At 43.2% G+C, this 27,625-nt stretch overlaps 1 protein-coding gene across 1 annotated transcript in view; it reads left to right on the top strand.

Moving 5' to 3' along the window:
* Positions 1-2,656: 2,656 nt before the first annotated feature.
* The window catches only part of kif5c (kinesin family member 5C), a 158,638-nt gene continuing 133,669 nt past the window's right edge, over positions 2,657-27,625 (top strand). Inside the window, exon 1 of the mRNA XM_041201018.1 lies at positions 2,657-3,092. Within this exon, the coding sequence (XP_041056952.1) occupies positions 2,964-3,092 (129 nt within the window). The 5' untranslated portion in view covers positions 2,657-2,963. The remainder of the gene's footprint in view (positions 3,093-27,625) is intronic.

The following is a 27,625-nucleotide window of genomic DNA, read 5'->3' as shown; positions in this document are numbered from 1 at the left end:
AAAGAGAGTGAACAGAAAATGTAAGACCACTTAGCTACCAAGGAATCAGTGAGTCAAAGTTTAGCTTGGGAGAATCAGTGGTAAAGTACAATCTTAGTCATTTTGTGAAAGCCACAGTCTTTGTTAGAAAGAATTTTCTACCACAGAGAGCGAGAAAGAGAGAGAGAGCGCGGTCAGCAGACAGATGTGAAATGTGTAGCTTCAGCAGTTAAGGTTGAGTGGGAAGTTGTGAGTTGGAAAAGAATCCACTAGAGTTGAAATCTTAAAGATGCAAACAGATTTGTATGTATCTTAGAGTTAAGTCGGCTAAAATCTCAATGGACGTCGTGAGCCAAGAGACGAGGTTCAACGAACCCAGAAGAGAAGGCCCCAGAAGTCCCAGAATCCATGGGAAAGACAGACTGACACGTGTTGAACTTGTGTATCATGCCATGCCTTGATCAATGAAATGTTAAGTATCAATCTTTTTTGTCCAATCAACCTTGTTAGCTTGCACTCTAAATTAGTGATTGTCCTTATTGCCAATATGGGTTATTCCTTGGCAAGAATTTTCTTGCTCTGGGGTTTAACATAAAGTCCAAATCCTTACAATGTCCCATATTTCCATCACAAACAATTGAACATGTGCACTTGGACCATAAAATCTCAGATTTTAATTTAGCTAAAATGTTCCAGAACCTCTTTCCTACTTGTTATATGATTTGAAAAGAAATAGGAACTAATTTTAATGAGAATGTACATCTGAGGCTCCACGTTTCACTGCTGCACTGCAGACATGGGCCGAGTAAGAATGTATCAGTTTACCATACACATGGAGAGCAGCAAGAAACACACTCAACAAATGTGTAGCATTTTGATTCTAATGTGTGATTATTTCTAACTTATGGGCATAAAAAGATGTACCACAGCTACTGAAGTGAATAGTCATGCCATAGCACAGACTGACCATGTTGTATAAAACATGGAATGGACTGGTGGGATCTGACAGAAACAAATACCTGATGCCCTTCGGCAATGACAAAAAACAAAGGCCAGAATTTTCCCATCGGTGATTTGGGGGCGGGGCCTGCTCGCCGTCGGGAAAATGACGCGGGATGATGTTGGGAGAAACCCCCGACGTCATCCCGGTTCATTTAAATTTTTAGGAAGGTGGGCCGACAGCGAAATCAGCTGTTTGCCCGCCGACCTGTCAGTGGCCAATTGAGGCCATTGACAGAGTAATTAAGATAATTAAAGACCCTGCCCGTCCAACCTTAAGGCTGGCGGGCAGGCCAGGAGCCCCAGCGGGCTTCTGATAATACATGAAACCTCATCCACTGGCGGGATGAGGTTTCATGTCCGTTTTTAAGAACTTAAATAAATTTTATGTGATATTTATTAACATGTCCCATCTCGTGTGACATTGTCACATGAGGGGGACATGTTAATAATTTTTTAATTTTTCTAATTTTAAAGTTTTTTAGACTGTCACTAACCTCCCTGAGACAGCAATTAGTCTCAGGGAGCAGTGCGCTCTTTCACGCGCATGCGCAGAAGAGCACACTTTGACAGTTGGGGATTCCCTCCCACCCACATAGTGCTTCCTGTCGGGCAGGCCACAGGGTGGGCCTTAATTAGCCTGCCCATTCAAAATGGCAGCCGGCCCCATTTCGGCAGTGGAGTTCAGCTGCCCGCCCACCGCCGAGCAGGTGGGGCCCGCCCGCCAACCGAAGGCAAAATTCTGCCCAAGGTAACCATCCACACAAACTACAAAGGCCTTTGTTTCCAAGACTGCACCAACAATTTTTCTTCCCAAGGGCAATCCCACAATGGGACAAGCTGTCAAAGGAAACAATCAGTCCCATCTCTTGAAATCTTCAAGGCCAATCTTTAGCTCATTTCCATTTATTGGTTTTCATTATCTGGACTTCCATTTCAGCACCTAATGCCTGGTCTGGCTAGAGTTACCCATACAAATGTTGACGGAATACAGATATTAGTCTGGGATGCCAACACAACTAAAGCAGAAGGAGCAGATAAGTCCCTCAGGAAAGTGCTGTTCAATTTCCACATAAACTTTAAGCTCGGTCTTGGGAAATGTGAAAACAATGAGCTGTGACATATTAAGGTCTCCTTTATCTATCAACCTTCGAACAACCATCTCTAATTCCTTTTAACATTAAGTTGGAGGCACTAAATTATTCATTGGATCCATGCAAACCCTATTGTCTGCTAGCCTGCAATAGCACGGAGTAAGGGGCGGTGGGGTAAGAACTGGGCTCTGCTTTCAGCATTCCCAAAGGCTTTCCCTTTCCCCCTTTCCCTCTGACCTACTCTGCCTCCATCCACAGGTACGGGGAAGACTTAGGAAGCAACTGAATGCAGTGAAGTGTCTCACCAGTGAAACTGGGAAGTGTGTACTTCTTTGCCAGCAAATCTATTTGTTGGAACTGCATTTCCCAATAACCTTTGGTATCGCGAGAGGGGGAGGTGGGGGTAGCTTTTGAAGCCGGTGGTGAGGTAATGATGTGATGTCAGAAAACCCTGAGGACAGTAGAGTAGCTGGAGCGAAGGAGAAGGTGGCTGGTGCTGATGCGAGATGGCCGGGAGAAGCTAGAGATGCAGATGCTAAAACCGACAAGGATCGTTGTCCGTTGCAGGAGGGACGACTGATTGACCTTGAGAAGTTAATGCATCGACTGTGAAGTGCTGTTTTCATTTCTTTTACTAAAAAGCATAATAAGACGCTGATACCAGTTTATTTTCTTTTTAAATGTTAAAATTTCAGCTAATACATTTTGCAGCTCCGATGCAGAAATTATAGCATCACCAGAGACTGGAGAGGATTGTGGTGCATTGATTGCTGCCATGTTCAGCTAGAGGGGAAGGGTTGCTCCCGCACTGCCTGCGTTGGATATATTCTTTCTTTTTTGCCTCCTCGGAGGTTTGGTTGTGATCCCTGTGTTACTGTTAAAAGGCGAGAGATGGCGGACCCAGCTGAATGCAGCATTAAAGTAATGTGTCGATTCAGGCCGCTGAGCCAAGCAGAAATCCTAAGAGGAGACCAGTTCATCCCGAAATTTAAAGGCGACGACACAGTCACAATTTTAGGGGTAGGTTTTTTTAAAAAAAAAAAATTGCCCGTCTGAAAAATAACAACCCTGTGAAAGTTTTTATTTGTGGAAATTAAAGTTCCTTTGTGGGGATTTAATGGATTATTGTCGCTTTTGTTAGCAGGACAATCGCTTTCATTCAGTTCTTCGTTTCTGCTGTCAGTGCACAATCGGTGTGCCTGGGGCGTTGTGAAATGCCCAGTGTGATTATGCAGGGACTGAACAAACCATTGTCTTTTATTTTACATTAACCATTTTAAAACCATCCAACAGGAGATTTTTGTAATTTGGTTTCTGGATGATCCGAGTCCTGCTTCGTCTTTCGGAAAGATTTCGATTGGTAGCGGTTTCATTGTCAACTCTAACTCCGGACAACGCCGTATCTAATACATATATATTAAAAAATCAATCTAGCATTTTAAGCGGAAAATCATAGAGTGAATTCAGGATCTCCATTAGCCTTACTGGGAATCTAACCATCCAGAGGGAGGTGGATATGGCAACGGGGGCAGGGGGCGGGTGGGGGAGAAAGGTAATCCAAATATACTTCAGTCAGGTTGGGGGGGAGACGTCACATTTTTCAATTGCCTCTTTTTAGGCTTCAGATGATATTATTGGGGAGGGTGGCAGAAGGTAAGGTGATCTACCATATCCCAGTGAATTAGTGAATCGGGTTAGTTATCGCGGATTCATTGGCCTGGTGATAAAGTGATTAAATATTTAATAACTTCTATATTTTGCAAGGATAAAGTGCAAATCAGCCAATCATTGCTTGCCCTGTGAACGGGCTCTCCTGCTCTGGTGCAGCCTGAAATTGATGAACATGATGTCATCTGAGCTCAGTGGATATGCGCAGTCCTGCTTGCTGTAGCATTTAGTGAGAAGGCCACCCATTTGCATCAGTTTAACTCGCTCGGTGCTGAATCCGTTTTCATTCTGGCCGGGTTTTCTCCCACCGTCCAGTTCTCCCTCCGCCTTTCTTGAAGGCGCTGGTCCTCGGTGGACCTTGGCTCCCGTGGCTTCCCGTCCTTCTCCACCCGTCGCCCAAGTGCCAGGCAGAATGAACCGTCGATGGTGTTTTAACGGAGCTTATTCTAACCACGCATGACATATCCACTTTACATCCAGCAGCACTGCATAGTGATTAGGATTGGGTGTTGAGGCTGATTTCCTCCCATCCCCAGCAAGCCTTAGTTTGGTGCCTTGAAGCCAATTGTAACAATGCAAATTGTTATGCTTCCCTGAGACGAGGCCAATTAGCACAGACTGATGATCAAACCAGTAAATTGCACCTGCACCACTAAATATATTCTATCATTATTCAATGTTTTGGCATTGATGTACTGTGGGATATTAGTATATTTTCTTTGGCCTGTTTCTGTGCTGTGCACAATCCATTCTGCTCAACTTCACTGCCCTATGCTGGTGTTTATGTCCCATGCCAGCTTCCCTCGCCACTCTTTTGCATCTTAATCCTATTAACACACCCTTCTATTCCTTTCTCCCTCAGGTGCTTATCTAACATTGTCTATTCTGCACTATTTGCCCCAACTACTCCGTATGGTAGTGAGTTCCAAATTTTGACCACACTTTGAGTAAAGAAGTTTTTCCTGAACTCCTTCTTGGATTTGTTGGTGCCTATCTTATAGTTGTGCCGCTAAGTTTTGATCCCTGACAAGTGGAAATGTCTGTCTACCTATCAAGCCACTTCTTGATTTTAAAGACCTGCCAGCTGCCAGCCATTTCTTGTCTAGAGAAATTGGCCCCAGTCTGTTCAAACTTTCCTGCTAAGTATGGCATCTCAGTGTATGGGATCATCCTTGAATACTCCTTTATATGGGGTTACGGGCGGAATTGTTCAGGGAGCACCAGTACATTGGGCCGAATGACCTCCTATGGAGCCATTTCTGGGTGGAGTGACTTTTTCTTTTAATTTATTAGAACCTGCAAGGAAAGACACAGGGACAGTGATAAAAAAATGAAAGAGAAAGGAAAACGCAAAGAGAAAAGTTGATATGGTGTTCAAGAAAAATCCTTACTGAATGTAAAACCTTTCCCATATTACATGTGACCTTACATATAGATTCATAGCAAAGATCTGTTGGAGAAATCAAAGGCTACGAAGTTGGTTGAATTGAAGCAAATGACTTAATATGTTTATAATTCTAACAGGCTAATTATACTGCCATCCTTGTGCAAATGTAACAGATATACACTCTGAATACGAGCTGGCTTTTTGTCCATTCTGTGGAGATGACTTCACGCCTCTTTGGTTTACATTTGCTGGTGTGTTACTGCAGTCAGTACAACATGACCTTTTCAAATCTTTTAAGTTTAAGGAGATCCCAAGGAATCCCATGGGAACAGATGGCGGATGGCTGTTAGCTACCATGGCCAATTTCAGTAGCATTTGGATGCTAGCACACAGAGCTCTGATTGCACTTTTTCCATCTCAATTTGTCAGGAGTGAAACTGGCAATGCTCATTTTTGGTGTTGACTTGACCACTCTTCAGTGAATTGTGCCAGTGGAAATTTACTGCTGTGTTTCCTGTTATATGTTTACTAACAAGTAACACACAATGCAAGCCTGCCAAGTTTTAAGACCATAAGACGTAGGAGCAGAAGTAGGCCATTTGGCCCATCAAGTCTACTCTGCCATTCAATGTATCCTTGTTCAGTGAAATTACTGAACCAACTGGAACCTTGTCTTCTCCTGGCATATTTATTTTTGACGTATTGAGCTCCAAAATTCCTGTTCTACTGCTTTGGGACTTGATTTATGATAAAGTTAGTGAATTTGTACATTTTATTCTTTTCATGATTTACGGAAAATAAAACATTGTAACCTACAATGAAGCATAAAATATGCACATTGCAAACAAAACATTGTGAAGCAGGGTTTCTGGATGTAACAGCTGTGGCATAAGCTGTATGGCTCCTGTTAAAGCTGGAACTAATCATGGAGTGTAATTACTTAAGAGAGAAATTTCACCTGCAAAATAGAATTAGGGAGCAGGCAAGACTTCTGGAGAAAGGATAGGGGAAGGGCTTGGAACGGTTTTTGTGCTAGCATTGGAGCCGAACAATATGTTTTAATGAGTTTAACATGAAAGTGAAAGTCACCATAGTCCTAGAGGACCACAGGCTGCTCTCTCATTAAAGAGTGATAACTGGTGGTGAGTTTAACCTGAGGATCACCACACCTCAGGCATGGGGTGAGGTTGAGAAGGCAGGACCTTCATGGATAACCTCAGCCAGTACAGGAATTGAACCCACACTGCTGGTGTCACTCTACATCACAAAACAGCCATTCAGCCAACTGAGTTAAACTGTCCATAGGCTATCAAAGTATGTCTTGTGGTCAAAAAATGAAGAAGGGTTTAAAAGCTAGATATCCTGGAAAGAAACCAAGATAGGCCAATGAAAGGAGTGAAGCCAATACTTCATTACATTCCTGTGATTTCTTAAGAGGAAAAATGGTATCTCAATCAGTGGTTGAAATGAGGGGCAGTGAAGGTAACTAGGACTTTGAGAGAACTTCTGAAACAGGCAAAAGCTCACTATTCATGGAATGGCTCTCTCTTATTTGTAGGTTGGAAAAAATATTATTTATAAGTTAATCAAATGTGCCCAGTTTATTAGTTTGTCCTGATTGAAATTTGTAGGCTTGCAGGCTTGAGTAAGATGCCTTATTGGTGGATAAGTTCTCATCTGAGAACAAAGTTATGTTGTACCCACAGCTCTGCAAATTATAGTAATGTAGAGTTAAACTGTGAAGCTCAAAGCTCCATGGTACAAAGCTATACTGCATATGCATACAAAAGGTAGGACACCCATGTTGCTGTCATTTGGCAGTGTAATGGTAGGCTTTGGAACTAATTTTTCTAATTAAAGTTATTCCATCAACAGCAGAGAAAATCTCTGCAGACATACTGGTACATTGAGTGGTTCCCCATTAGTTGCTTTAGCCACTTGATCATGGCAGCTTCACTCTTCGTGACTATTTCAGGAACTGTTCTCCCATTAATCTTCTAATGATGACTAGGGGAAGAGGATGGATATGGCAGTAAACAAATTTCCTAAAGGATTATAAGAGAAAAGGAAGTTTAATATGGGGAAGCAAAAAGCTGTGGAAGGACATTTTGAGGTCTAGTGGTAATTTATAAAGCAAACTTAAAGGCTAAAAGATACATTAATGCAGTTTTGCAGAATAAATGTACAAAATTATCTGGGAATCTCTTTCTCTCTTTTGGAGAACAGACTTACAAGCCTTTAAAAGAAAGGATAAAAAGCAAAATTTAGGTGCACTGTTTCCGACACTATAGGCTGGTGTTTTTTCTTCTAAGTTGTTTGCACATGTGCCAGAAAATCCAAGAGATGAATTCTATTTTTTTGTCGTGCTTTCTTAATTGGGAAAGAATGGACACTTTGCAGAAACCATCCTTTAATTCTACAGCCAAAAATCCATTTGCGTTGTTGCAAAAAAATAGTAAATCAAGTTGAAATTGGGCACCCCTTCCCCCTACTCACCTGATTCTGAAGCAACTGCCTGTCTTAATATATCTGAAAATGACTAATCTGGATGAAAACCATAAAAAAACTGCAGTATCTCTCATCTGTGTGAAAAGATTGAGTTTGAATGTAAAGAGTAGAACTTCACAGCATGCTTTCAGCAATATGGTGGTGTTGCTATGGAGACTGGAGATGGCATTGAATTGTGGAATCAGTGAAAGGGAATGGGATTGTACACAGCTTTCCTTTTGCATGGCTGCTGACTGAGCCTAGCCTTGCAGTCTAAGGGATAAAAGTATTTGTATTGCTGCTTTCAGAGTAGCATACCAATAAAATGGAGCTTTCTATTTCTGCTTCATACTAATTCTGTTGAAATGGCTATCTCATTCTAGAATGGAGTTTGGAGTTTGTGTCTTGGCGAATTGTTTCTGAAGCTACATTATTTGCAAGAAAAAACATTTAACAAAATGATTTAAGTGTTTTTCTACATTAGAAAAAACTCTTTAGCTCCAGATATGCATCAGGCAACAAGAGGACATAATCCTAATGTTTGGTAAATGTGGATTAGGGAAGAATTTTCAGTTTTAGGGTTAATTGTGTTAATTACTAGCTAGTGAAGTGTAAGAGAAAGCTGTAGAGTAATTAGTGCCATATTTTTAATGTAACTATAGAGAAATGCAACTTTATATTCAGTGAATAAAGCCAGATTTATAGCTGATGTGAACATATTTTGATGGGCAGTGAAAGTGATATTGTTCTGTGGGAAGAGTGAATTTATGTCCTTCAATCTTGGTTGATAGTAAACAGGGTAATTTGATAAAATACCCTTTTTCTATTCTGCATTTTGTATTCTAATAAATGTAAATTCTGCCCAAGACAAAATCTGTGATGTTTTACTAGGATTAAGACCTGACTTTACTGGGTGTTTGAAGTAAGCCTTCTTTAGCATAGCTGTGATGGTTAAATGGCCGAAATAATTGTAGGTCTTATTGCCAGTATCTGGGCCCTTTATTGGAACGTATGCTAGATTTAAATATTATTAGAACCCGGTAACTTTGTTAATTCGTTTTCTGTTTACATCTGAAGATTTTGAATTGTGAATAAAACAGGATTACTCCCCTGCCTTCTTCGAAATAGTGTCTTGAGATCTTTTACACCCATCTGAAAGGGCCTCAATTTAATGTCTCTTCCGCCAAACAGCATCTCAAACAGTGCAGCTCTCCCTCAGTACTTGATTTCTGTGCTCAAGCCCTGGAGTGGGACTTAAACCCATAACCTTGTGACTCAGAAACAAGAGTGCTACCAATTGAGACACAACTGATGCACAAAATTCAGAGGTTATTCAAAATAATGTTTATTCTCCTGATTTCCTCTATTCCCCATATATCCTTCTCTCTTTCTCCTCTTTCCTCATCAATCTCCCCTCTCCTTTTGCCTCCTGGTTTTAATAATAAGCCTTTCCTCTCACTTAGCTGAGTGACAGATGAAATATGATGGTAACGGTTTTGTAGCTTTAACTTATTTGCATTGAAGGAAATAAGCTTTTTAAAAAATTCATTCATGGGACCTGGGCATCGCTGGCCAGGCCAGCATTTATTGCTCACCCCTAAGTGCCCTTGGGAAGGTGGTAGTAAGCTGCCTTCTTGAACCATTGCAGTCCATGTTGTGTTAGTACACCCACCGCGCTGTTAGGGAGGGAGTTCCAGGATTTTGTCCCAGCGACAGTGAAGGAACAGTGACATATTTCCAAGTCAGGATGGTGGGTGTCTTGGAGGGGAACATGCAGGTGATGGTGTTCCCATGTGTCTGCTGCCCTTGTCCTTCTAGATGATAGTGGTCGTAGGTTTGGAAGGTGCTGTCTAAGCAGCCTTGGTGAGTTCCTGCAGTGCACCTTGTAGGTGGTGCACACACTGCTACCACTGTGCGTCGGTGGTGGAGGGAGTGAATGGTTGTGGAAAGGGTGCCAAGCAAGTGGGTTGCTTTGCCCTGGACGGTGTTGAGCTTGAGTGTTGTGGGAGCTGCAGGTGGAGAGTATTCCATCACACACCTGACTTGTGCCCTGTAGATGGTGGGTTAGTCATTGCAGGATTCCTAGGCTGGGATTTTCCGGCTCCGGCATGGGCGGGACCCGCCACGGGCGAGGTGGCACTCCAGCCAGAAGCCCATTGGCTTGCGGCGGGACCGGAAGATCGCGGCGGCAGGTAGGTGCGGAAAATCCCTCTGGCATCTCTCTTGTTCGAGATGGTCATTGCCTGGCACTTGTGTGGCACAATGTTACTTGCCACTTGTCAAGTAACATTTATGAGGGTTAAAAATATTTCAATCTAGCATAAGCTGAGACTAAGGGCCCAGACAATGACAATGAGACCTGCTATTATTTTGGCCGTTTAACCCTCACGAATATTACAGGAGGATAGTAATGTGCAGCGAAAAGCTAGCCACATTTAAATATTTGACACAGATAAAACAGTAGTCCTGCTCTGTTTATCCCTTTTTCACCACAATTTTGAAAATTATTCATTGGTTTGCTAACACTGTGCATATACTGCCAAAGTTCCAATTGAGGATAAACCCCCCTTTTAATTTTTTTGGGCATTGAGTCCAGAAGTACCACTAAGCATTTCAAACAGAGTTTAGAAACTTTCCAGTGAATAAGCAGATAGGGAGTTTTTTTTTTGGTACTTCAATAATCAGCAGCATTTCCAGGTTAGGTTACTGAAGGATATTGTGCAGTCCTGAAAGTTAATCTTCAATTTGCAAAAGTTACAATTACAAATGCAGTCACATTTAAGGAAAGGGTAGATTAAATATGCATCTCCACTAAAGTTAAACTAAAGTTGACCTCACATAGCAATATGCAATTTTATAAGCCCAATGATATACTGCATTTCTCTACATGTTTTAAATTGCACCTGGTGCGTGCATTAGGTTATTTTATTCAATTGTCCAGTAGTATACTTGTACTGTGGGTGACATTGTTGCTCTCAGAATGCAGCCAACTGTCTCGGACTTGTACCAGTGTTTGGCATGACAGTGCATGGGACTTAAAGCTCAGAATTGCAATAGACAACAACGTGTCTCATTTATTGTGCTTTTCAGATACTTCTGTTTTCCTGCTAGAAATAGCACTGTGTTTGCAGTTCATGTTGCCTTCAATCTTGTGATTAGCTGATTCAAAGTGTGAAATTGCAAACTTGTGTTCATTTTTTTTTGGCTGGAACAGGCTCCAAGAAAACAGTCTCTGACTTTTACCATATTAATTGCTCACTTGCCGTTGTTATGATCCTAGACAAGACCCCCAAATTTTTGCTAATATCTGGTTAGGGTAATTTCTGTTTTGTTTAAACTAAACAAAGTTTGAGAGCCAAGACACTTGCCCAGTGAATAAAGCCACAAGATTTCATGGGTTTTGAACAATGAAAAATGAACTTTACTATACAAGGTCAGAAAGATAAAGCAATTTACACAATCTATATTATACTCAAACTTTAAGAATGAGGTAAATTTGAATTAACAGGCAAACTGTGGTTGAACACATACTCTATACATTAAATAGCAAATGCAACCAAAACAGGTCCCATGGATTTCTTAGTAACCCACCCAGATGTCAGTAAACACCGTGAGTCAACCAATCTAATTGAAACTCTGTCTCCCTCACGAGGGACTCCTAACTTTTCACTTTCGAAGATCAAACCTCTGAATTCCCTCAAAGCTGCACCAACTCAGACTGCCTCAATGACGGCACACCTCCCAGGGTCTCAATCTCATCTCCCAAAACTCCATTCCCCTGGATTTCTGAGTCAGAACTTTTACCTCTACTTACTCATGCAATTTCAACTCTTTAATAGCCAGTGAGCTTCACTGGGCTGCCATCGCCCCTGAATTTCACCAAGTTCCAATCCCCCTAGCTACACCAAGCTATGAATGGCTCCCAGGGCTTCTTCTGAGCCCTAACCATTTCTAGTACGGAGCTAGTGACTTCCTGCCACCTCTCAGCTCCCCAGGACTTCTCCTGAGCCCTAACTACACAGTGCCAGCTAACAGCAACACTTTTACTGCCTGGGGCCTGCTAAAAGCAACACCTTTTCTCCTGCTTCAGAACATTCGCTCCCACAGCAAAGGCATAGATAAATTGAAACCCTAGAACTTGCTCCTCCATCGCTATGAAAATGTAGCCTTCCTTGGCTCACTGCATGCCTTTAAATTAATTGTAGCTTTAACTCCCAAGCAAAATAACTCTCTGGGCTGCATTTCTTTCTAAGCAGTGGGAACACCTTAGGTGGAATTTTCCACTCCTGCCAGCAGCGGGCATCATGGTGGGTGGGGGCATTTAATTTGGCGGGTAGGATAAACTGTTGGAATTTTGTTCTCCTGACTTTCAAGGTGGGCTAAAGGTGGGTGAAGCTTTCTGATGAAGGATGTGTTGGGTATCCTATTTGCTTGCATTGGCATCTCATTAAAAGGCCACCTTGCCAGAATTAGGTTCGCCCTCCAAATTAAGTTTCCCGCCTGTGAGAATTTAGAACGTACAGTTTTCTGACTATATAAATGGTGTGCATCTGGCGGGTTTCACCTCTTCCACAACTTTGAAGTCCGTAGATGTTGCTTCCTCCTTCTTGGTATTATGACGTGTCAGATGATGTGCGCCAGGCAGATCAAATCCACGAGGAAAAGTTGACCATGCGTCACAGTTGTTTTGCAATTTATATTTTATTCTGAGATGTATGCCCTGAACTCCAGAAGTAATAAGACTGCCATGACTTCAGAGGTGTTAGAAAACTAAATAAAACATTTAATTACAAAACAAATGATTTCAAGCACATACATAGGTTTACAAATTGCTTCTATAGTAACTCCTAGAACCCCTAATTAATCTGGCTCCCAGTTACACCTCCTTTAAGGCAACAGTAAAAACAAATAGATTTAAACAGACCCAGGCAAAGCAGCACAATACCCTAGATTGACACATAGCCTCATCTCCTTTATACATGTTTATCCCTTTTTAATGCAAATTCCATTGTTTGATATGTCTTTGGAACTTTACCTTTCTCATAATATAAATCTTTTCGGAGTACTAATTTTATGAGTAACCTTTGGGAAAAACAAGCACACTGTTTGGCTTAGCTTCTTCTGGCTAGGTGTAACATCTTACCACCCTTTGAAATTCAAACTACCCTGGTTTATCTAAAAATGCAAATTTCCCTTACACTTCCCATTCTAAAACTTCAACCATGTTTACGTATTTAGCATTTCTAACCTAGCTTCTTGTTGATGAATCAATGCCTCTAGACCAGCTGTCTCCAATTCAATTAAATCCCACACACACATACATTCACACAGAGAGATTATCCAATCCCCACTATTAACCTACCTTTACAATAAATCACAATAATATTATGAGAATTATTACATTTTCATGACACTGGGGACTCCCCATAACTTCACTCCTATCATGTGCCATTAGCAAATGCTGTGCCAAGACTCAGCAAGGGAGGCCAGTGAAGGCTGGAAGGGGGTTACTAGATTGGAAACGTGGAGCAAAAGCTGGACAGGGGAGGCAGGCTTATGGGGAAAGGGTGGGAAGAGTATCTAGCGAAGGAGGGGAATGTTCAGGGAAGCAGAGGGAGAGTGTCTTAGAGGGTGGGGATGGTGGTGTTGACAGTAGGGTCCAGGGGAGAGAACTCGGGGTACTGGTGATAGGAGAGAACAGTTACAGCCAGAGGGGGGGATTGGGATGGAGTGACGTGGCAGGTCAGGTCCTGGGTGAGAGTCTGGTAGGTGAACGTCTCATTGTGGGTGGGCAGGGGGTTGGTCATAGAGGGGGACAAGACAAGTGGCTTGTATAATGTGAGAGGGCAGGGGCAGGATGGGCTTGGGAAAGGTAATGAGTGTCAGCTCTGAGGATTGGAAAGGCATGTGGAGATGGATCATGATAGGGTCCAGGCTAATAGGTAGAGGTTCAAGGGTGACAGAGGGGAGAGGAATGGTGATATTGGTTGGGTCTATGTGATGGGGGGAAGTTGGTGGGTAACAGGGGGAGGGTAGAAGGTGGTGGAGTGAATTTGAAAAATGACATGCACCGCTTTTCCAAACTGGCCTTGACTACACAGTTAGTCAGTCAGTAAGATCCCTTAAGGTGGGAGGAGGGTCTTTTCGGGTGGGTCAAGTTCAAGGTCAGCACAAGTGGCAGACGAAAAGGATGCCCTAATAATGTTGAGGCATTTGGATGTGAAAGATGATCAAATGTGCTCTCCTCTCTATGGCGAAGCCCACATTGCAGCAGGTTTGTTCCCAACTCATGTGTCTCATAACATCAAGGTTCCAGCGAGGTGTGGAACTGCCATTTGTTTATTGCCAGTTGCCACTGGCTGCAGTGTGAGGCAGGGATGAAGGGAGGAAGGGAGGTGGATGCATGCAAGGGGCACATTTGGTGGAGGGCAGCCAACTCATGACTCCAAACCTCCATCCTCCCAGGTGATGGCTGACAAGAGATTATGTGGTTATGATGTAAAGGGATATGGGGATAGCATGGGAAAAAGGCATTGAAGTCAATGATCAACGATGATCATATTGAATGGCGGAGCAGGCTTGATGGGCTGAATGGCCTACCCCTGCTCCTATGTTCCTATGTCCACGTAAGGCTTCTTTCACATGGCTCTCATCAGCCTGATCAAAGAGCAATGTTTCCATATGTATTCATGTAAGAACAGGGGGAACACCCATCTCTGGTCCTCCAGGATATCCTTTACCTGGACTGGGTGGGGTGGGGATGCCATGTCTAGAGAGAGAGGCTAGGTGAAGCACTTGCCAGCTGGCTTTGAGATGGAGGGAAACCTGTAAAGGACATGATTGGTTAATATATCACTTCAATTCGTTCACACATCCACTGAGGCGATGATGATACAGGCTGCAGGCAATCCTGCCTTGCTAATGTCTCTCATCCAGATGAGGAGCAGGAGGGCCCATCGCCGGTTGGCACAGGGCCATGAGGAGTAAGGGCCTGAGGAGCAAGAGGAAGCTATAAGGTCAAGCTATTCTATAAGGTCAAGAGTCTGGTGAACATGGACCACAGCAATGATGAGCATTGGCCTGACCATGGGTGCATTGCCGGTGGTGCTGTTACCTAGAGATGAGCAAAAGGCAATGCTGGAGGTGCCCTTTTATCTCCCGGGTTGCAATTGCTCACATCTGCGAACATTTCTAATATGAGCTATAGCTGCAAGGACTCTGGCGGAGTAGTGCGGAGTCCTTGGCCTGCAATGAGTGAATGTGTGTCTGCGTGCCCTTTAAAAATGGAGCCAGGACATTCGGCCCCATGAGGTAACAGTTGCGTGGGTGACTTCCTGCCTTCCCCACCACAGGCCTCGCCAAGCTCCTCACTGATGGCATAATTAATGAGCTCAAAAGCAGAAAATTGTGTGTGTTCACCCGTCCTACCACCCAGCAGAAATCACGCCGACTTTCCCACCCACCACTGGACTTCAGAATGGAAAACTCCACCCCTTGTCTTCAATTTTGCAGCTAAGTAAGCCCAAGTGCTGCCTTTTGATCTTACCCTTCAAACCCTTAAGTCAACATGGCCCCAACCTTTTAAATGTAATAGTCTTCAAACTGCTTTAGCTTATCCCATTTATCCCATTTTCTACAGTGAAACCTTAACCTCCCTAGAACTAAAGATTACCTCTAAAATATCCCCATGAACCATGAACGAGGCATTTATAACATCATATTGGTCAAAATTTGTACTGAGACATGTTATATATTAGGAGGCACTTGCAATGAGAGCTGGACATCAAGATGGCCAGATCACATATTTAATAACATCATCACATATTGGGTAACATATGAATATATTACAAGACTTAAAGATTTTGTGGTGTAAACTTTGTTGGAATCGTATTTGAATTGACTGTTTTACAATTGTCCCCTTACAGATCTGGAAAAATATGATGGGGCTGTTTCAGTTCGCTATATCCTATGAATATTTACTTGCAGTAAATGCCATGTTTTAGATAGTTAACCTCTTGGGGTCTTGGGGTAACCAGATCTTCATCCGTTGGCAAATGTATTATGGAAATTATTATGGAGCAGTTGTTGCTGAACTTTTCTATGGGCAGGGTTTTTTGGATGGCAGGGTTTCCCACCGCACCACCTGAAAAGTCGGTGGGGGGAAAGTAAAAGCTCCTGAAGGGCACAATAAATGAGACACTTTGTTGTTTATTGCAATTCTGAGCCTTAAATCTCAAGTAATGTCATGCCAAACACTGGTCCAAGACAGCTGAGTGCATTCGCAGCAGCAATAATGTCACCAGCAGCATAAGCATACTTTTGGATAGATAAATAGTCAAAAATAATGCAATGCACACACCGGGTGCAATTTAAAACATGTAGAGAAATGTAATCTATCATTGGGTTTATAAAATTGCATGCTGTTGTGTGAGGCCTAGCTCACTTTAGTAGGCATGCATATTTAATCTATACTTTCCTTAGAGGTGACTGCATCTCTGATTGTAACTTCTGCAAATTGAAGATTATCTTTCAGGACTTCACAATCCCCTTAAGTAACCTAATGCTCCAAGGAGCATTAATTGGCTGGAGATGAGACTTCCGCCCCTCATTTGGGCAGAAGCCCTATCTCAGAGAGCTGCTAGATAATCTGATTGGCTAGCAGCTCTCTAGTCTCAGCAGTTCCTGTGGCAGCAGTGATCAGGATGACTTCTATAAGCAGACCCTGATTCTGAGTCCTGGAGTCCAGGATTATTAAGTGCAAGGGTTCTCACGGTGGGGAGAGGAGCCTTGATGGAGAGGCTGGGGCTGGGGGTGCAGACCTTTGAGGGGCAGGGGAGGGGTCCCCTGATTTGGAAAGAGGGCCCTTGGAGGAGGCAATCCCTTTCCACCCGAAGCCCGAACAGGGTGACCCGCCAAGCTTGCCCCCTGCCCCCGAACCTGTCCTTCCAGTCTCAGAATGGAGTCCTGATGGGAAGCAGCCAATAATTGACCACATTAGGGCCTCAAATGGGGAAGGGGCAGGCAGGCCAACCTAGGCCTCACCCACAACAGATCACACTGTACAGGTTGGAGCTGCGCAAAGGCCACTTGGGGAATTTTATGGGAACTCCTCGACTGCAAACCCACTGTTCTAAGCTTTAAAATTCTGCCTTAAATCATATGGCATTGAAGAAGGGCATTCGGCCCATCATGCCTGTGCTGGTTCTTTCAATTTGACCTCTTTGTCCATAGCCCCTTTTTAAAGTATTTATCCAATGCCCTTTTGAAAGTTACTACTGAATCTGCTTTCACCACCCTTTCAGGCAGTGCCTTTCAAACCATCATAATTTGCTGTGTAAAAAATCTTATCTCCCATCTGTTCCTTTTGTCAGTGATCTCTTGTTGAACTCATAACCAACGGTGACCTTTATAAGAGAAGCTGGGACTGTTTTGTTACAAGATTATATATACTATAAATGCAGTGTATAAGTTAACCCGGTGTATAAGTCAACCCTCCCTTTCCAGCCAGAACATGCTATACTCGCATTTGTAGTCAGCCTCAATTTTTCTCCCCAAAAATGCATGTTTCACTTACCAGTACCTCATAACTAGGCTTAAGGGATCAACCAGGCAATATGGACTTTGTTACGAAGGTGCATGAGAGTTTAAGACATGCCCATTCTACGTCGGAAGCAGATGATGTTTCAAAATGCTACTACCCACACCCACCTTTCATATTTATATTCAGTGTAAAGGCTGACCCCCATTTTTGGAGGGATTTTCTGATGCTTCAGAGGTCTGAATTTATTCTTTTTTCTTTTATGGGATGTGCGTGTCGCTGAAAAATATTTGTTGCCTTAATTGCCCTTAAACTGAGAGGCTTGCTAGGCCATTTCAAAGGGCAGTAAAGAGGAAGGCCTATTCCTGTGAGCCTGGAGTCACATATAGGCAGACAGGGGAAGGATGTCAAATATCCTTCCTAAAAGATGATAGTTTCATGGTTACCATTACTGAGGCTAGCTTTCAATTCCAGATTTATTAATTAATTGAATTTAAATTCCACCAGTTACCATGATCTCAGGCTTACTAGCACAGTGACATTACCATCATCACCATCTTCCATGATGTCTATGGTATTTTTTAGTATGTGACTGCAGCCAGAGACTGTACAGTCCAGAGGGAATATTGTTCAAGAAAATTAATTAGATTTAATTGCACTTAGGTCTTAACAGTGGACCTGCCTGGAGACACTGGCTCCTAAAGTTTGAAGTGTTTAATTACAGTATACAAAGGAACTGGCTGTAAACCAGGCATGTGTCCTTTCGGAAGTCAGGGCTGACGCTGTCTAGCTTCAAAAACCCTATATCTTGAACTTCTGAAATGAAGAAAATTAAAACAGAAAAGAAGTGTTGACACCGAATGTTCTAAAACCTTCACTACCCCCACCCCAGCTCCATTGGGAACTATTAGTTACCTTGAGGAGATTGAGAAAGTTGGGTGGGGTGGGGGGTTGGGTGGGGGGCTGGAGTGGGGTGGGGGTGGTGGCAGTGGGGTGGAGGGGGTGTGGTGTGGTGTTGATGATGGGAAGAGGACTTTTTCTCTTGCAGCCCAACACTTGGTTCTCCTATATTTAGTCGTGTTCTGTTCACAATGAACCAGGAATCCAATAATAGGGAGGAGTGGGTGGTGCATAATAATTACTGTTTTAACTTACTATTTAACTTGATTTCTTTTCCAGAAACTGTTTTTACTTCAGGAAAAATTTGTGTATTTTTTTCTATGTTATCATACCAGATGATGAATATTGATGTGATTTTTTAAATGTATTTCTTAATTTGTTTTGGTCTCCATAGTGACTAATAATTTCAATAAAAACTTCAAACTTCCGGTTATAGTTAAACAGATGACACAACAAGATTTCACTTTTTAAGATGTTTACTATAACAAGCAGAATAAAAACACTATTGGCTAAGTACTATTTCTGTAGACAGCTTATACTTTAAACTACAGAACGGAACTTTCAACACAACTGAAAGAAAACCCACTATCAGATAAACATTATACTGTCCCTTAAGTAGAAATTTAATTCTTTCAGAATCAACCCAAAAAGAGTTTTAGCTCCTGAAGGTTTACTTCTGATCTTTTCCTTTCCCAGCCTGGACTTTTAACTCCAGAACTGTCTTTCATGATGTGCGATTTCCTGGAGACTTCTCCCTCTAGCTAAAGCTTAGCAAATCTTTTAGCCTTGTCTTAACTCCCCACAAAATTGGTCTTTCCAATCTGAATATGAGCTCCCACTCACATTCCTGTGCGGTGATCCATAAGGTCTTGTTGCTTTTTCTTGCTCTCCCTTTCCTTGACTCTGGCAGACTCACTGTGTCTGTGAGTCTTCAGGGGATATCTTGGAAACCCTTCACCTCTCAAAGCCCATTTCTATGGTAACGTGAATCACATGGGTCTTGTATCCAGGTAGAAATGCTGATTAGCTATCCTTGAGATCGCAACTCCCTTTCATTTTGGAACTAAATGGGCAGTTTAAAGGACAACTGTTTACAACCTGACATTTTCAACACTTTTCTGGGGCTTTGGAGACTCACAGTCCTATTAGCATGAGGTCTGCTGCTCTTGTCTCCAAGTGCAAACACCTTATGCCTTCTTCCTAGTAAAATAATCTGAGCCCCCTTTAAACTCTAACAAATCACCCAGACTTGCTGTCAGGCAGACTTCAGAACAGGTTACATGACCCCCTTCATTTGACCTCAAATTAAAGACATAGTCCCAAAACATAACAATCTTCTAAACCTCATAATTGTATCAACTGTTTTTCAACTGTTTACACTTTGCGTGTTGCCCATATTTCCTTAGAAACCTAGTTCCCAATCTGTCACTTACCCCTGCCTTCCCCCGTGTATATTTCTTCACTTTCTCTTTTCCTCTCCATCAAGGCAGTTCCTCATAAAGCAATTGGCCTGTTTGTGTTCCAATGCACTCTTGGGGGAGGAGGTGGTGTATTTCCAAGTGGCTGTTTGGCTTGGTCTTTGAATTTGTGAATGCATAACCTCTCGGTCCCTAAAGTCCAAACCGATTTGCTCATCTTCAACCTTTTTATAATTGCCATGGCAACGCTAGCGTTGGCTGATTGAGCTGTGTACGAGGTATGAGCAGACATTTAAATTGAACTCAAAAGCTGACATGACATTTGCAGAACAAATGGAACCAGTTGCTGGAGGCAGCTGAAGGGAAGATCAAACAGAAGGAAGAATTGTTTGCAGAAATCAGAATGGGTAGGCTCAAATTCTCACATTTAATGCAGTAAGGTGTAGGAGAAATGCGAAATTCCTTTGAGAACATTAACCAAGAGCAGATGCAAAGTGTGGCGAACCCAAAGTGGTGCTTGACTTGAAAAAATAGGTGTTGTAATCTTGATGTAAAACCCCATGTGCTACTGCTTGAAAATTGTTACATTTTATAACACTGGTTCAATGGACATATAACTGTTGGAGTGAATACATATTTTGTGACTGGAGTTAATTCCACCAACCCTTGCTTCTTGCAGGGAAACTGTGCTTAAAATCGTAGCCCCCAATTTCCACTGTGCACTCTCCTGAGTGTGGAATTGCAGAGTTAATCCTTTAGAGAGGATGTTGAAGCTCAATTTCACTTCATATGTGAATTGTAATAGCTTAGTTTCATTTATTTCCATGGTCAACATATTGGAACACTCGCAGAGCAGTAGTCATTAGCAGATGGGGTACAGCTTTAGCATGGTGCTGCGCATGCTTACTATTTTCCATGTATAATGATAACTTTCATGTTACCATGGAGAATTGGGAACTTGGGGGCCAATTAAGGCTTGCCCAGCGTGACGCGCAACTGGAAGCGCTCCCTCTGCGGGCGGGGGGGGAGTAGGATGAGTCAGGGCCTGCACTCTTTCATGCATGTGCGTGAAAGAGCGCAGAGTTTAACTTTATTACGCAAAATTTAAATAAAGAAAAAAAAATTCAGACATATCCCCTCATGTGACAGTGTCACATGAGCTGGGTCATGTCAATGAATTTTAATTAAAAAATGTATTTGATTTACAATCCTTCATGAAACCTCATCCTGCCCGTGGATGAGGTTTCATGATAAATGCGAAGGCTGCCTGGGCTCTTCGCCTGCCCGCCAGCCGTAAGGTTGGACGGCAGCTCCGTTAATTCTCTTAATTAGTTTTAAATGGCCTTAATAGGCTTTTGACAGTTTGGCGGGCGCACAGCCGACTCCAGTGCGCACCAGCTGAACTGAAAATCGGGATGATGCGCGGTGACGCATGCCCGACATCACCTGGCGTCATTTTACGATTCTGGCCTTAGGTTCTGGTGTCAAAGTCGAGGTTTGAAAACCTTTGTGTATAATTCAAAGTGCTGGGTCTTATCCATGCATCTTAACATCAACAAAGTAATCAAATGCAGCAAAGCTGGGGGTCAGCTCCATAAAGAAACATGGATATGGACTACAGCAGTGTTTTTCAACCAGCGTTCCCTGAATCCAAGGGGTGCTGTGAGCATCGCTAAAAGGTTCTGCACAATTTTTAGGTCAATTGAAAATTTCTCAGCTTTTTAAGATATATTGTTCTTGCATTTAATGGAAAATAGTCTTAGTACTTTTTTGCAGTTTCATTCATTCCATAGTTTATTAATTTGTTTTAATTTTTCTTTTATATATATATGAGGGGAGGAGGGAGAGGTTTGGGGTTCCACTGAATTTCGCAATATATTATAGGGTTTTGAAACAGAAAACGGTCATAAACCACTGGATTACAGTATAGCCATTGAATGGGTCTTTAGTATGAGGCTTTGCTCTATGTTTTTGAATATGAATTAGGTGGCTAACACTAGTACCACTCGGTTATACCATTCATTACCTTGTCTTCCTTTCTCCCGCTTACTTTAGTTGTCAAGGGCATGCAACAACTGGTTTGTTGTTTTGGCACCATTGCGGGAAGAGAAAGAATGATCGTATTTATATAGAACCTCACCATGCTGTCAAGATGTCTTAAAGAAATTTACAATCAATCAGTTACTTTTGAAGTGCTATGTAGGCAAATGCAGCAGCCAGTTTATACAGGACAAAACCCAGCAAACCGGAAATGAGACAAAATTACAACTTACATTTTTGGTGATGATGGTTAAAATTAAGGAATGCCATGGAATGATTCATTCGGATATAAAAGGATGCCATTCAGCCCATCAAGCCCATGCCAGCTCTTTGTGGGGCAGTCCAATCAATCCCATTCCAATGCTCTATCCCTATAACTCTGCAAAATTTATTTCTGTCAACAGCCTATCCAATTTCTTTTTGAAATCATTGATCGTCTCTGCTTCCATCACCCTTGTAGGCAGAGAGTTCCAGGTCATTACACCACCCCCCTCCCTCGCTGTGCAACAAAACTCTTCTTCATGTTCCCCTGTATTGTTTGCCGAAACCCTTAAACAGTGTCCTTGTGCCATTAGCTTATGGGAACAGCTTTTCTTTGTATACCTTATCTAAACCTGTCATTATCTTGTGCACTTCCTATCAGATCTCTCCTCAACCTGCTTTGCTCCAAGGAGAACAACCCCAGCTTCTCGAAACTAACCTTGTAGCTAAAATCCCTTATCCCTGGACCCATTCTGGTAAATGTCCACTATGCCCCCTCAAGGATCCTCACACCTTCCCTAAAGCGAGGTGACCAGAACTGGATGCAGTACTATAGTTGGAGTCTTACCAGAGCTTTGTAAAGGTTCAGCATAACTTCCTTTCTTTTGTACTTAGCACCTCAATTTATGAAGCCCAAGATTCCATACGCTTTACTAATCACTCTTTCAATATGCCCTGCCAACTTCAAAGATCTATGCTCATGAACCGCGCCTCCCAGATCGCTTTGCACACTCTTTAGAATTGTGCCTTTAAGTCTGTATTACCTCTCCCAATCCCTTCTGCCAAAATGCATCATCACACACTTCAGTATTGAATTCAACTTCCACTTGTCTGCCTATTCTGTAAGCTTATCTACGTCTTGTTGCAGTCGATTGGTATCACCCTCCAAGTTTGGTATCATCAGCAAATTTTGAAATTTTACACTGTGTTCAAATCATTTATTTATACAAAAAGACTGTAGTTCTTGACTGACCCTTGGGGAACACCACTGGCTGCCATTCTCCAGTCCAAAAACAACCATTGACTATGGCTCGCTGTTCCCTGTTTTTTAAATCCAAGCTGACACTGACCCTCCTATTCCATGAGCCTCAATTTTGTTAACCAGCCCTAATGTGGTACTTTGACAAAGGCTTTATTAAAATCAATATACATAACATCTGCTGCATTTTCTTCATTAACTTTTTCTGTTGTTTCATCAAAAAATTGCATTAGATTAGCCAAGCACAATCTGCCTTTTACAGATCAGTGCTGGCTTTCTTTAATTAATTCAAACCTCCCCAAGTACCTAATATTTTTTCCCTTGTCTGTTGTTTCTAAAACTCTTAACCACCACTAGTATTAAACTGACTGGCCTGCAGTTACTAGGAATGTTATTATGCCCTTTCTTGGACAAGGGTGTCACATTTGTCACTTTTCTAGCCTTTGGCATCTCCTCCCTATCTAGGGAAGATTGGAAGATTATGGCAACCTCTTCCATTATCTGCACGCTGACTTTCTTAGCAATCTGGAATGCAAGCCATCCATACCAGGGAACATATCCACTCTAAGCATAGCCAAACTTTCCAGTACATCCTACCTATCAAATTTCACCCCATTCGTTACTTCTACCACCACTACTTCTACCGATATTTTGTCAGCATCATCTTCCTTAGTAAACACTGATATAAGGTACTCATTAAATAATCTCGCCTTGCCTTGTGCCTCTAAGCATACTTTATTTGTCCCTAATAGGCCACACTCTGCCTCTTACTACTCACTTAATATTCACATGCCAGTAGAGGATTTTTTGGGCTACCTTTTATGTTAACCGCCAGTTCTCATATTGCCTCGATGCCAGTTTTATTTTCCGCTTCACTTCCCCTCAATTTATTGCATCTAATCTGGCTCTCACTTGAAGAATTCACCTGACATGTATCATACACCCTCTTTTTTGCTTCATCAAATTCACTATCTCCCTCATCATCCATGGAGCCTGGCTTTGGTTCTCCTGCCTTCCCTTCTTGTTGGAATGTACCTAGCCTGGACCTGAAACAATTTTTCCTTAAAGATCACCCATTACAGTTGCAGGTTTTCCTGTAAAAATTTGGTTCAATTTTACCCTGGCTAGATCCTCTCCCATTGAAGTTAACTCTTTTTCAATTTGGACGTTCTACTTTAGATTGTTCGTTGCTCTTCCCCATTACTGATCTAAACCTTATGGGCAGGATATTGAGTTTGGTGAGCGGTGGGCGGGGCCCGCTCGCTGACGCGTAAAAAGATGAGGGATGAAGTCGGGCGGAACTGCTGATGTCACCCCATGTCATTTCAATTTTCAGGTCGGCGGGGGTGCAGCCGAATCAGCTGTGCGCCCGTTGATCTGTCAACGGCCAATTGAGGCCATTTAAAAACTAATTGAAATAGTTAAAGGACCTGCCCGTCCAACCTTAAGGTTGGCGGGCAGGCCAGGACCCCTGAGGGGCTTCAGAAAAAGCATCAATCCTCATCCACAGGCGGGATGAGCTTTCATGTAGGTTTTAAAAAATTTTATGAATGTTGAATTAAAAGTGATGGACGTGTCCCAACTCATGTGACAGTGTCACATGAGGGGAAATGTCAGGGAAATTTTATTTGTCTATATTTTACATTTTTGAATTTGGCACCGATCTCCCTGAGGCAGCACTTAGCCTCAGAGAGATGAGTGCGCTCTTTTGCGCACATGCGTGAAAGACCGCACTCTCGGCTTAGGGAATCCCCCCTGCCCGCACAGGGAGCGTGCATAGCGCTTCCTGGTGGATGTCACGCTGGGCGGGCCTTAATTGATCTGCCCACGGGGGCGCCGATCGGAGGTGCGCCTGCACACGTCCGCTCCTGAACATCCCCCCCCCCCCGCCCAACGGGGGGAAAATTCTTCCCTGTGATACAATGATCACTCTTACTCAATTATTCTACCACAGACAGTTGGCTAACCTGGCCCACCTCATTCCCCAGCACCAGATGCGGCAATGCCAGTCAGAGGCTGGCAGCTCTTCAGTACAGCAGCGCTACCAGGCAAGCTGTGGTAGCTGCTGCCAATGCAACCACCAACAGCTCAGGATCATCTGGGGACACAGGCCACAGGTCAGTGAGGGAGGGCTGGGGGTCATGGGGAGGGGGTTGCTGGCTGGATGGGTTGTGGGGGGAGCAAGAAGGTTGGAAGAAAGAGTGATTCACCCCTATTCTCGATGCTGGGTCCCTCGATCAGGCACAGAGTGCCTGACAACTAGGAACCCCCCCCCCCCTCCACCCACTCCAATTTCCGACGAGCTCAGAACTGCACCTGTACGGGTTTTGCTTTTAGGCTCCCTACATGGCGACTGCTCTGTCTGCTGGGGTTGAATGCCAGCGGCGGTGGGATGAGCCCCTTAAGTGGTTATTAATTATCCATTTAAGAGCCTCAGTAGGCAGCAGGGCGGGAAGGCCGACTACAAGCCTTCCCATTTCAGATTTAATTGGGGCAGAGGTAGGAAGGCAGCGAGGTCTCCACCCTCACCTTGTAGTTCGATTAAATGCCCCCCGCTGCTGAGGAGGGCATTAAATGCCAAACTTACAGCACAAAATATGTCATTTGGCTGATTTATTTCTCTAGAAATAACCCATCCACTCTAATCCTGTGTATTTTATTTGCCCTTCATACCCTTTGAATATTCGTTATCCTTCTGCGATTAACTCTGTTATAAAAGAATTTATGGATTCTGTTTTGACAGGGGATTGCAGCAGAGAATTCCACATTCGAACCAAGGTCCAGATAAAAACATTTCCTGACCTCCAATTTATTTTTTAAAATATCTTATTTTTGTGCCCTCTTATTGCAGTCTTGCTCATCAATCTGCCACTAATTGCCTTCCTCTGGTAATCTGATTTGTAATATGCCTTTAAGACAAATGTTGTAATGTAAGGTCACATGATCTTAATACCCAATAGCAGAGTAGCACGGGCTACCACTGTGAGAGAGTCTTGAGTTAGTCACTGATGAGTGAAGACAGAGTTTTATGTTGTGAGCACACAAGTATAGTTGTAGAGTTTAGTTTGCAAATAAACAGCATGTGTTTATTCTAACAACGATCTCCGGATGTTCTCTGTCTCCGTACTGACTCGGTCACCCGAACAAAGCGTGCAAGCTGGATCCTTTAGTCCCCAACAAACCAAGGGCACTGGATCCAACACTTCCCATGCAGTTTCATAATCTTGAACTCATTAGAACACTCTTGAGACTTTTGGCTTAACTTCTAAAGTCTCTCTTTGTAGTGATAACACTTCACTGCCAATAACAGTCAAGCCAATCTTCATCGCACCTTTTATTTTGCTTTCCTTTCGATCAAGGGATTCCCAAAACTGTACACAAAGCTCCAGTTTGGGCTTAACTGAGATCTTGGGCTTAACAAAGTTGTTGTAAGAGTTCAACATTACATCCTTGCATTTGTAATTCATCTCTCTGAAGCAAAATCAAAGCCTTATTGTGCAGCCATGGAGATGCTCCCATGCCAGGGGCTAGATTTTCCTGTCCCAAATTCAGATGGAATAGAGGTGAGATGGAGAAAAAAAATGGCTGCCAAGCATGATGACAGAAGTTCCACCTCTGTTTCTGGTGACGGCCATTTTCAGCAGAGCAGGAAAGGGTGCAGGCTTCAGAACAGCCTTGTGCCTATTATGCAGCCAACTTAACTCATTAAGGCCTTAATAAAAGGCCCAATTTTAGAGTCCAAAAAACCTTGCGGGAGCTGGCCAGGATTCGGGAGCCCACAACGACCATGCACAGTGAGGGAAGATGTGAATGGAAAGGGAAGTGAGTCGAAAGGCAAGGAAGGTTTGTTGAAGTGAGGGGAAAGTTTTCAACCAGCTAAAAGGGTTCACTGCATGAACTGAGAAGTCGCAAGAGCTCATCAGGAGAGGGGCAGAAGAGGCATGGGTGAGCTCCTTGCCACCTCAAGGTCTGGCCATCCTCCTGGAATCGACTGGGCTTTGGGTCATCGAACCAGGCTGCTTGGACATCAACTGATCAAGAGGAAGGTTGCGCCTGGCAATGGGTGCTGCAGCATTACAAGTAGAGGGCAGCGAAGCAACATGCACAACAAAGAAGGGGTCCCATTCATCAGGAGGGCGCAGAAGGTTGATGAGAGCCATGAAGGAGAAGGAGGTGCTGTCTGGAGCACAGAATCTCCTAGATTCAGCAAAGCTACCTGGACATGGTGGAAAACCAGTGCTGAAGGAGACTGCAACTCTCCAGGCGGATGGTCATAGACATCTTTGTCCTCGTCAGTGAGGAGTTTACACTTCACTCCACTCAAAGCCACACCCTGCTAGTAGCGGCCAAGGTAAATGTGGCCTTGGATTTCTTCCCTGTTGGATTCTTTCATGGCTGAGCTGTGGACCTCTGTGGCATCTCACAGTCGATTGCACACAGTTGCATCACCACGGTCACAGTTTCCCTCTTCACCAAGAGGTGAAGACTGCATCAAATTCCTACCAATGGGTTCCCAAACTCAGAGGGCACTGGGTTTCACTGCAATCACCAGAGTCCCCCAAGGTCCAGGAAATTATTGACTGCACCCATGTTGGCATCAGGGCACCCGCTGACAGACTGGAGAAGATCATTAATAGAAAGGGATACCACTCCCACAGAATGTGCAGCTGCTCTGCAACCACAAGAATGAGTTCCTTATGTATGTGCACGCTTTCCAGGAAGCTGCCATAATGCTTTCATTCTTTGCCAGTCAATACTTCCACAGCTCTTCTATCCCACCCGATGAGATTGTCCGTCTGTGGACTGATCCTAGGGAACAAAGCCTATCTTTTTGAGGAGTGGCTCCTCACTCCTCCATGAGCACTAAGAGCAGAG

This window comes from Carcharodon carcharias, chromosome 12 (assembly GCF_017639515.1).
Source record: "Carcharodon carcharias isolate sCarCar2 chromosome 12, sCarCar2.pri, whole genome shotgun sequence".
Taxonomy (NCBI): Eukaryota; Metazoa; Chordata; class Chondrichthyes; order Lamniformes; family Lamnidae; genus Carcharodon; species Carcharodon carcharias.
The sequence above is the reverse complement of the archived record's forward strand: the minus strand, read 5'-3'. Positions and strand labels throughout refer to the sequence as shown.